Source organism: Dryobates pubescens, chromosome 20 (assembly GCF_014839835.1).
Source record: "Dryobates pubescens isolate bDryPub1 chromosome 20, bDryPub1.pri, whole genome shotgun sequence".
NCBI classification, from domain to species: Eukaryota; Metazoa; Chordata; class Aves; order Piciformes; family Picidae; genus Dryobates; species Dryobates pubescens.
In genome coordinates, this window is record NC_071631.1 from 4,494,089 (window position 1) to 4,504,556 (window position 10,468).

Sequence of the window (10,468 nt, forward strand, 5' to 3'; positions counted from 1 at the left end):
TACCCGCAGCTCGGCCTCAGCTTAAACAGCAACAAGATATTCCCAGCAACTCCTCAGAGCTTGCAGGATCGTCCCTGCACTCGGCCCAACCCACGTCCCCTGCCCTCTGTTCCCTTTCCCTCCGTTTCCAGGCTCGGCTCCTGGGTCTCCTCAGCTTTCCAACTGCCTGTGCCAGGGCTGGGGCCACGTTCTGCTGGGACCAAAACCTGCTCTTTGTCATGGCAATGGGCAGCAGGGTGGTATCACCCTACAGGCGGGTCCGGAGATGCCCTGGCTCTCGAGAAGCACCGAGCACACATTCTGGAGCTCTGGGGCTGCCACCATTTGACATCCACCTCTGACGGTAGCAGGAAGAAAGAAGGGGCCAGGACTTGAGCCCCCCCGGAGCCGTCCGGGCAGCAGCCGGCGGCGTTTGCCCCACGAGCGCCGTCCGGGACAAATCCCCCGGGGCGCAGCACGCCGCGGGGTGCACCGCAGCCGGCTGCGCCTTCGCAGCAGGGCCCTGCCGGCATCCGCCCGGGGAAGGCAGCGATCCGAGGGCCGGTTCCCCAAACGCCCGCAGCCGCCGCCGGGCAGCACAGCCCCAGGCGAGGCCTCCCGCCGGGGCGGGCCGGGGCGGGCCGGGAAGCGGCTGCCGCTCCGCCCCCGCCAGCTCTGCCCTTCCGCGTTGGCGCTGCCCGGGCCCCGGTATAAAGCGGCGGCCGCCGCCCCGCGCGCTCCGGCCCCATGGAGACACAGCGGCGGCCTGTCGGGGGCAGCCCGGTAAGAGCTGGGGGCGGCCATGGGGCGGCGTGTTGCGGCAGGGCTCGGGGCGGCCCCGCGGGCAGGGCACGACACGACACGCGGTGGCCGCGGCCTGGCCCAGCGGGGCCCCGCGGAGGCCGGGCCGGAGCGTGGGGGGGGGGGTCCGGGGCCACCGCTCACGGCCGTTCTCGTCCTGCAGGTCCGGGGCGTGAGCGGAGGCCGGGAGTGCCCCGTGGGGAGCCATGAGCGCAGGCAGCCTTTGCCCCGTCCCGGGCTGGCCTGAGACGTTCCTGGGCGCCAGGCCTCCGGCGTCCCGGCCGGCAGAGAGGATGAGCGGCAAGGAGCCGTGCGAGAGCCGCGGCCCCAGCGGGCTGCCCGGTGCGGAGCCGGCCGAGGAGCTGGGGAGCCCCGGGCGGGAGCCCTGCGACAGCGCCGAGATGCAGCTGAAGGTGGACTTCTTCCGCAAGCTGGGCTACTCCTCGGAGGAGATCCACGTCGTGCTGCAGAAGCTGGGCCTGAACGCCGACACCAACACTGTGCTGGGGGAGCTGGTGAAGCACGGCCCGGCCGAGCGGGACAACAGCGAAGCCCCGGCGGAGGCCCCGGAGGCGCCGCTGGTCCCGCGGGGTGGAGCCGGCAACAAGAGCCCCGCGCCCGCCCCGGGCCTCGAGGAGGCCGAGAGCGAGAACCTGAAGCCCATCGTGATCGACGGCAGCAACGTGGCCATGAGGTGTGTGGGGTGCCTGGGTGGGCAGAGCAGGCTCTGCAGGGTTGTCTCTGCCTGCTGTCGTGGCCTGGTAACGCCGTGGGTTTATGTGACCTCCAGCTATGAGGGGTGCCAAGAGCTTGGGGAATGACACTCGGGGGGTTTTCTGACTGTAGACAGTTCCCATTGGATGTGCTGGTAGCAGCTGGCATGATTCAGGACACCTCACTGGTGAGGGTGAGCATCATGTTTGCAGGTACAGGCTGCCTTGACAGCCTCTCCTTCCCATGATCTCTGCCAGTGGCCACAAGGCTCCAACGAGAGCAGATGTGCTTCCTGGGGAGTAAAGACATTTCCTTCTATTTTGTAGCTGAGGAGGAGGATAACTGAAGATACATTGTTCTCTTACCTAATGTCTTTATGGGAGTTTTGTAGCAGGAAGTTGCTCAATAAATAATGACAGGGTTAATTAGAGAAGGCTTTGTAACATGGAGCTGTCTCCTGCCTTGGAGACCAGGCTGCGGGTTGTCACTCTGGCATTTTGGTTGAATTTCTGTGTGGTGTAGAGAATGGATAAGGTGTGGAAAGGGCACTCCAGTGTGGTGTCACCCTGGTAGGGCTGTGACTCACCCTCAGCGTCCTGGGTGTTCTGGTGCTGGTGGCACAGGCCCTGAAGCCAGAGGCCACCTGCAGGGCCACGTGAGTCAAAGCAGTGGCTTGGAAGCACCGGAGCCCAAATCTCTGGAGCGTCCAGAATTTCTAGGGTAGGTGTTACTGGCTTGATGTCCCTGCTTTCGCCTTGGCTTTTGCTCCCCAGGCTGGCAAGTGTTGCCTGCCCTCACCTTGATCCCTGGTGCTGCTCTCCCCACTTCATCATGGGGCCTGAGCTTTATTAATTTCGTGCCTCAGGTTTCTCATGGTGCTGTGGTTGCAGCTCAGAACAAGCCTCCTTCCCTGTGTTTTAGCTTAATCGGACTTGTAGTGTGTTTGTGATTACAGACACCAATAAAAGCTAACCCTGGGTGCATGTGGAGCTGCTGCTCACCTTGCTATGGATTCAGTCCAAGGTGAAAGTGCCCAGAGAAGGTTTGGTGACAGGTGTGGCTTTCTCTAAGCTGAGGTTGACAGCTCTGAGAACTGGACTGAGAAAAGACAGGGCACAGTCTGCAGTGTGACTGAGCAACAGAGCCTGCGAGTCCTTGGGGGGGTCTGCTGGGTGGGGAGGATGTGGCCTGTGTCCTGCTGTGTGCTTGAGGAAAGGAGCTCCTTGTGAGACCTGAGCTGATAAGTGTAACTCTCACAGCAGCATTGACCTTGGATAAGTGCTCATGCTTAGAAACAAATTGATTGTTTTGACAGAGGAGCCTCTTGCCTGCCCTTTTGAAAGTGATCCCAAAGAGCAGAGGCGAGATCCCAGCAGCAGTGAGTCAGGGCAGCCCGGCGGTGGCGACGCTGCCACGGGACAGCTCGGCATGAGAAAAGCAGCCTGCCTTTCTTTGAGCAATTTGCTAGAAGGGGAATTCCGTTCTGAAACTTCCTGTATTGATGGGGAGATGTTCCCTGCTGATTCATTTGCCGTGTGTACAGCGGCCTCCCCGAGCAGCTCTTGACAAACATATGCAAATCAGAGTGGAAATTAGCTTCTACTTCCTTCTAAGGGAATTTTTCCTTGGCTGCTGCCAAATCAGATCAGCCCAATTAGCTGCTTTCTGTAGAGCTGAGATTGGTAGCAGGGGCTCAAAGAGAATCTCTGCTTTTCATGTTTATCTCTAAAGGGTGGTAGTAACCTGGTTGGTTATCTGCAGCGGAACCAGTCTGACTCTGGAGAAAACGTTTAGAGCATCTTCTGATCATTAATCTGGGATTCTTAATGAAGATATCTTAGGTGTCTCTGCAGATCTTTTAAGAGGAAGTATTCTGGTGTGACACTTCTCTTGCTGATTTCAGGGAAGAGTGAGAACAGGAGAAACAAAAGTTTTTCTCATGGTGCCACAGCAGCAGCACTTCCTAGCACTGCTTCTGCTGGGATATCGGCTCTGCAGGAATGAGTTCTAGGGAAGTTCACCAGCTTGCAAAGTGGTGTTGGGAGCTGGAATGTCATCCAGGTGGAGGTAGGGAGAATAAGACTTGGGGCAAGGGTAGTGCCCAGGTGGGCGAAGTCTTCCTGACTTGAGACCAGTTAAGTTCAGCAGAGTGCATGCTGCTGGAGTATCATCCTGAGGCACAGGCAGCTGAAGCCCAGGAGGACACTGGGCTCTGCTACAGAGGTGCTGAAAGCTTGCCAGAGCCATTACCAACAGAAATGCTGATTACACTGTCAATACTGGCACTCATAAAACAGGAGTGGTGGTTTCCTCAGAGAAGTTATCAAAACTTATTGATATGAGCTCAGGAATAGTGAAGCAGTGCTGATGCTGATGGCAAACTTTGTTCTCAAGCTGCCAAATTCACCCCAGAGCTGTTAGGAGATGTTGCTCTTTCCTGCTAACAGTGCCTTTGTAGCTGACTTTGGGGGCCATGACAGAATGAAGCAGAATCTTTCCTCAGTGCTGATGTTCTTGAGTGCACAAAATGCTTTGGTTTCCTTAACTTCCCAAGCAAAACACTGAGCGAGGCTGCAGTTCGCACTGGCAGAGGTTAGCCACTGCTGTTAGCTGGCAGAGTAGGACAAAGGGTGTTCAAGATCGTGTTGTACCCAGGGCTAAAAATAAAGCTCTGGTGGCCAGAGCCAAAGGCTCTGTTCCAGAGCAGCTGCAGCAGTGCTCCCAGTGAGGATTGGGGTATTTCCTAGAATAGTGGGGTGCTAAAAGCAGTGATTCTATGAAGGTCTTAGTACTGTCACTGCCACAAGATGATCAACGCACACTGTTTGTGCTTCTCTACTCTTCCTCACTAAGGGCTGTCTGAATTCCTGGATCTGTTTGCTCAGTGCATAGCCTGGGCATTGACATCTCCATTTTCTCCTTTGATGCAGCCATGGCAACAAAGAGGTCTTCTCCTGCCGAGGGATCCTTCTGGCTGTGCAGTGGTTTTGGGACAGGGGACACAAGGATATCACAGTCTTTGTGCCATCTTGGAGGAAGGAGCAGCCACGACCAGATGTGCTAATAACAGGTGTGGAAATATGAAAACCAAAAGTAGCTTTTCAAGCTCACTGCTTTGTCATTTAATGGACTTGCAAAGTTCTGGCTAGTTAGTAATTAACTGCTGAATGGGAGAGCTGAGCAGGAGGAGATCCAGTAAGCTGAGCTGACCAGCAAGAATTAGTCATTAACTTCTGCCCTGAGCAAGTTCTTGCCTGGATCAGCTGGAAATAATTGAGAGAACAAAGAATGCAACATTGCTCTGCTGCCTACCTTCCTCTCAGGACACATCTTTGTGCTCTCCATCTGCCTGTAACACATCTGACACTGCAGACTGTACAGGATTTCCACATGCTAAAAGCTAAAGCTTGAGTTTAGTCAGGATGATTCAAATTGAGGGGGGTTTGCTCTGAACTTGCAGACAGATGAGATTTCCAAGACATCTACACATGTGGTGTGGCACTGCCAGGTACCAGCCTGCCAGGCTGGAGTGGAAATTGCTCTCTGTGTGTGCAGGAATCTGTGGATGGGGCTGGCCGTATCTCAGCAGCCTCTGGTGTGCCCTGAGTGTTCTCAGCAGGGCTGGGAATCCCCCTCTGCCAGCTTAGTGGATGGTGTAAAGCATGAGATGAGAGCCCAGGCTGGGCTGCCGAGGTGAAATGACCGAATTTGGGCATCGCTTTCGCGTTGCTTGCTCTGCGCCTTCGGGGCGGCGCCTGCTCACGGCTGCCTTTGTTCTAGATCAGTACATTCTCCGTGACCTGGAGAAGAAGAAAATCCTGGTCTTCACTCCTTCCAGGAGGGTTGGGGGCAAGCGTGTGGTCTGCTACGACGATAGGTTCATTGTGAAGCTGGCACACGAGTCCGACGGCATCGTGGTGTCCAACGATACCTACCGGGACCTGCAGAACGAGCGGCCCGAGTGGAAGAAGTTCATTGAGGAGCGGCTGCTGATGTACTCCTTTGTCAATGACAAGTATGTGCCCATCTTCCCCTGTTTGCAGGGCATCCCTGGGCGTGCTGCTCAACCAGTCATGAGAGCAGCAAAGCTGAAACAGAGGAGCATATACTGAGTAGAGTTGGGGCTGTTCGGTCTGGAGAAGAGAAGGCTCTGGGGACACCTGATTGTAGCTTTCCCACTTACCTGAAGGGGGGCTCCAGGAGAGCTGGGGAGGGACTTCTGACAAGGGTTTGTAGTGATAGGATAAGGGGGAATGGATTTAAGATGGAAGAGGAGGGATTTGAGACTGGAGATTAAGAAAATTTACAGTGAGGCTGGTGAGACACTGGAGCAGGTTGTCCAGGGAGATTGTGCCTGACCCCTCCCTGGAGGTGTTCAAGGCCAGGCTGGATGAGGCCTTGATCAGTCTGTGCCTAGTGGAAGGTGTCTCTGGTTGGAACTAGATGATCTTTAACGTTCCTTCCAGCCATTCAGTGATTCTATGCTGTCTTGGTTTAGTGATCAATGAAAAGAGCAAATTGCTGATAGAACAAAAAAAGCCCTGCAGAGACTTTTTTTGGAGAAGGAAGCATGGTAGGAAGAGCTGCCCAGCTGTGGTGAGGTACAAAAGATGATCTCAATAGCTGTGCATCGTTTGAGCTAGGAACTCTGCTTTAGTGGAGTTCCGTGAAGGGCTCCAGGGCTTGATTTTTCTTACTGGAAGATCATTAGCAGGCCCAGCAGCAAGTCAGCCACAGAGCACAAAAATCTCTCCTGTGCCTGAAGTGAAACACTTCCTGCTGGTTGTTGGCAGGTGACAGGAGGCTTCTCTGCAGAGAAAAGGGAAAGCTTTTTAGGGCTTGGCTAGCTCTAAATCTTCAATGGAAAGGATGACTTTGAGAAGAAATTAAGCCCTGACCCAAGAAAGTGAACTGCTGCTGATTTGAGATTCCTTTTTCTTCAGGTTTATGCCTCCAGATGATCCCTTGGGGCGTCATGGCCCCAGCCTGGATAACTTCCTGAGAAAGAAACCTGTGGTGCCAGAACACAAGAAACAGCAGTGCCCTTATGGTAAGACCTAAACATGGGGGCTGAGGTGTCTCTGAAGTGAAGTTCACATTTAGTACAGCTGCTCATTCCATGCTCATCCCATGCTCTGCCTTGCCTTGCAGGGAAGAAATGCACTTATGGAATTAAGTGTAAATTCTACCACCCTGAAAGGATCAATCAGCCCCAGCGCTCCTTGGCTGATGAACTCCGAGCCAATGCAAGGCTGTCTCCAACTAGAAGTACCAGTGCCAAGGAGGAGAAAAAGGGCAAACGAGGTTCCCAGGCAGAGCTCTTGTGCTCCATGCCCACAGAGAGCAATAAAAGCTCTTTGCAGAAGGTCTCTGCAGAGAGGAAAAGCTTGACCCACAAAGCAAAGCCCAGTGATGTCCTGCTTCAGGTCAAAGGTGGCTGCATGTCAGGAAGCGTCCCTCCTAACAGTGGGAGCCACAGGTCCTCCGAGAGGTACCAGCAACCTCATATGGACTCTCTGTCTTACATCTCGCAGGAGCATCTTGACTCAGGCATTGGATCCCTGGAGACCCAACTGTCTGATATGTGGCCTTACAGATCTCCCAGTCACTGTGATCATTCCCATGCTGATCCAGTAGCAGTCTGCAGCTGTGGGAGGCAGAGACCACTCTACGCACATTCTCCCAGCTTAGAGCAAAACGGTCTGGTCTCCTACAAGCATGCTGCCCATAAATCTTCTTCCTCTGGTGCTAGCTTCTTGCAGTACAGCCCTGAGATCTCTCACTCGGGAGCACCTCACTCTTTCTCAGGCTATGGAGTGCCTGTGCACCCAGCTAACCCTGGGCAGTACAGCCTGCCCGGCGAGTACAGCGCCCCTGCCCCCCATTCTCGCGAGTACTGGTCGGAGCCGTACCAGCTGGCGGCAGCCGCCGCGAGACCCGGCAGCGTCCGCGACCCCCGAGCGGTGCAGAGAGCCCCGGGGCCGGCCTACGGGGACTGCGGCTCGCAGTGGGCAGCGCCCGAGCAGTTCGCGGAGGAGCGTGCCAACGTGCACGTCAAGCTCTGCGGCATCTTCCACCCCCACCTGGTGGACGCTGTCATGAGTCGCTTCCCTCGGCTGCTGGACCCCCAGAGGCTGGCTGCAGAGATCCTCACCTACAAGTCCCAGAACCCCGGGGTGTGAGGCTGATGCTGAGGGCAGCCCTGCATGGGTGAAGCCTGAGGCCAGTGCCTGCACTCTGGATGCCATAGGTGCCTCTTGAGAGCCCCTCCTTATTGCTTGGAAGTACAAGGCTCCAGCTGGGAGCTAGATGGGTGTGCTGACAGCCAGCTCTGGGCTAGACAGTGCCCCTCTGAGAGGTGACAGCACCCTAGAGACCCTGGGTGCTGGATGGAGGAGAGGCTGCAGCTTCAGAGCAGGACTTCTCCTTTGGGGTTGTGTGGTGAGTCAGGCACCCCCTAAACTCCTGTCCAGAGCTGGAGGTGGCCTCACTCCTCCCATTAGCTTGTTTTGAGGAGGCTCAGTGTTGTCAGGCATCTGGAAGGAGGACTTGGGGGGCTTGTGAAAGATGAAGGGGTGCTACCTGTGCAGTGGCATGGGGCCTGTGAGGACAAATGCACTGTCAGGCCCTTAGCTCTCAGCTAAGCCTCTTCACTAAACCCTGCTGTGCAGATGTGTGGAGAATGTTGGATTATGAGTGTGGTGCGAACCTGAGTGACTTTAATTTGGCTTTACTGGGGCACTTCTTTAATGATGCTTTTTGTACTCCTCCCACCTAAGCTTATTCAAGATGAGGTCATTCTCCAGTTGGTACCACAAGTGTTCAGCAAGCTGCTCAGCTCCCAGAAATGAGGAGCTGGGGGTGCAGTCCCTGCTGAGGAGGAGAGGCTGGGGCTGCTCCAAAGCTGCAGGCAGCAGTTTGGTGCCTGCAGGAAGCTGCACTGCCAGAGCAGGAGCGCTGAGCGTGCTGTGGGTGCTGCTCAGATGCTGACCCTGCTTGTGGCCTGTCACAGCTGTCACTGTACAGCACTGACAGCACCTGTCAATGTTGTGCCTTTTGTCTTCAGCCAGCAATACTCAAGCAGCTGTGGTCACCTCTGGAGCTGCCCTGTGCTGTTCCTGGGGATTCCTTCAGATTTTTTTCCCCTCTATGAAGCCGTTGCTTTATCTCCCTTTGTACTGAGGTTTCCCTGTCCCCTCTCGGCTTTGTCAAACTAGAGCAGCAGCCAAAAGTGCAGAATAAGGCTTCTTGGTAAGACTGTTCCCCTTTTGCTCTGTCAGATGCTTTGGTTTGGTTTTTACTGTAGATACTGTAACAGAGTTGTTTTTAAATATGCAAACCCAGTTGCTGTAGTAATTGGTTCTGGTCCTGGCATTTCACCGTGCTCACAATGCAGACGATGTTCCTTGCACTGGCAGGCCAGAAGCAGTTGATTTGTTGATACACATTGTATCTGTCTTGGGTTTTTTGTTAACGTTTATTTTTTTAAAGTCCATCTTGTGGTTAAACCAAGGTCGAGTGGCAAATGGGGAAGGGGAGAGCAGAGCCCAGCTGCTCCCTGCAGCCGTCCTCGGCGGCAGCCTGTGGTCTCTCGCTGCCCTCCCTCTGCCCAAGGGGTGACCTCCCCACACTGGCACCATGTGCCATGAAAAACCACAGGGACACAGAAACCTGTATGCCTGGTAAATGAGGATACATTACAGCTTGGTAATGTTTCATGTTAGTAAGCAAAATGCTTCTTAATTTTAAGTAACCTGATACTTTGCATATTTGTAAATGACAGGGGGGGAGGGGAGGGGAGGGGGGGAAGGGGAAATAAAAAGAGAAAGGTTTTTAATGTTACTTGTCCAGCAACTTGCTGCTTGCTGCTGGTTTTAATTAGGACTGTTCTTGACTCAGCCATTGTGTTACTTGGTGTGGTCTGTTGTTGTGCTGGGTGGAATGCTGATATCTGCAGCTTCTCTTTGCAGTCAGAGGGTTCCCATTTTCTACTCGAGCTGACATTTTACTGAACTTTCTCATTCTGCAGCATTTAGTTTCTGTGCTGAAGGGAGGCAGCTGTGGGAAACCCACGGCAAAGAGACAACTTGTGTTGTATCAATAAACTGCTGAGTTGAGTTCTTGGGTCTCTGGTGGCTTTTTGGAAGTTCATTCCACGTCGTGGCTGGCTTTCCAGGAAAGCCAGAGGAGCTGGGCTCCCTTCCCTGGGCTTCCTCTGGCAGTCTGCATTCACTGATGGCAGCACCAGGCTGATGGGGATCTTACCAATGTCTGTATCTGAAGTGTGGGTGTCAAGATGAAGGTGCCAGACCCTTTATGGTGGTGCTCAGTGGTAGGACAAGGAACAAGAGGTACAAGCTGGAACCCAGGAGGTTCCACTTCAACACAAGGAGACACTTCTTTAAGGTGAGGGTGACAGAGCCCTGGAGCAGGCTCCACAGAGAGGTTGTGGAGTCTCCTCCTCTGGAGACTTCTGAAACTCACCTGGATGTGTTCCTGAGTGACCTGTCCTAGGTGATCTTGCTTTGGCAGGGGGGTTGGGTTTGATCTCTGGAGGTCCTTTCCAACCCCTACCATTCTGTGATGTCTGCCTATTGACAAGCTTTTGTTAATCAATGGGGTGTGATGAAGCAAAAAAATATAAACTCCATGTGGCTGTGGCAGACAAGAGCCTGCCCAGTGAGCACTGGCACTGCTGGAGCTCCCTGCAGGGCATGCTCTGGCAGTCAAGGTGTGGTGGGGCAGCAGTGCTGAGTGTGGCTCTGACTGCTGTGGGAGAATCATGGTGTTGGTGGATGTCTCAGGTGCTAGGAGCAACTCCATGCACCAGGATAGGTTGGGGGTGGACCTGCTGGAGAGCAATGAAGGTGAAAGGGACCTGGGAGTCCTGGTGGATGGAAGGATGACCATGAGCCAGAAGTGTGCTCTTGTGGCCAAGGTCAATGCCATTCTGGGGTGGATTAGAAGGGGTGTG

The 10,468-nt window shown here is 54.6% G+C and overlaps 1 protein-coding gene across 1 annotated transcript; it reads left to right on the forward strand.

Moving 5' to 3' along the window:
* Positions 1-941: 941 nt before the first annotated feature.
* Positions 942-9,267, forward strand: ZC3H12A (zinc finger CCCH-type containing 12A). The gene is made up of 5 exons (XM_009908395.2): positions 942-1,474; positions 4,425-4,564; positions 5,275-5,509; positions 6,438-6,544; positions 6,646-9,267. Exons 1-5 carry the CDS (start codon positions 987-989, stop codon positions 7,674-7,676), a joined length of 2,001 nt encoding a protein of 666 aa, XP_009906697.2. The 5' UTR covers positions 942-986; the 3' UTR covers positions 7,677-9,267.
* Positions 9,268-10,468: the final 1,201 nt, after the last annotated feature.

Excerpts from the sequence above, each read along its gene's own strand:
- ZC3H12A (XM_009908395.2), top strand. The coding sequence starts at position 987 with ATGAGCGCAGGCAGCCTTTGCCCCGTCCCGGGCTGGCCTGAGACGTTC. Across the intron at positions 1,475-4,424 it reads GGCAGCAACGTGGCCATGAG|CCATGGCAACAAAGAGGTCT; the intron begins GTGTGTGGGGTG and ends CCTTTGATGCAG. Across the intron at positions 4,565-5,274 it reads ACCAGATGTGCTAATAACAG|ATCAGTACATTCTCCGTGAC; the intron begins GTGTGGAAATAT and ends CCTTTGTTCTAG.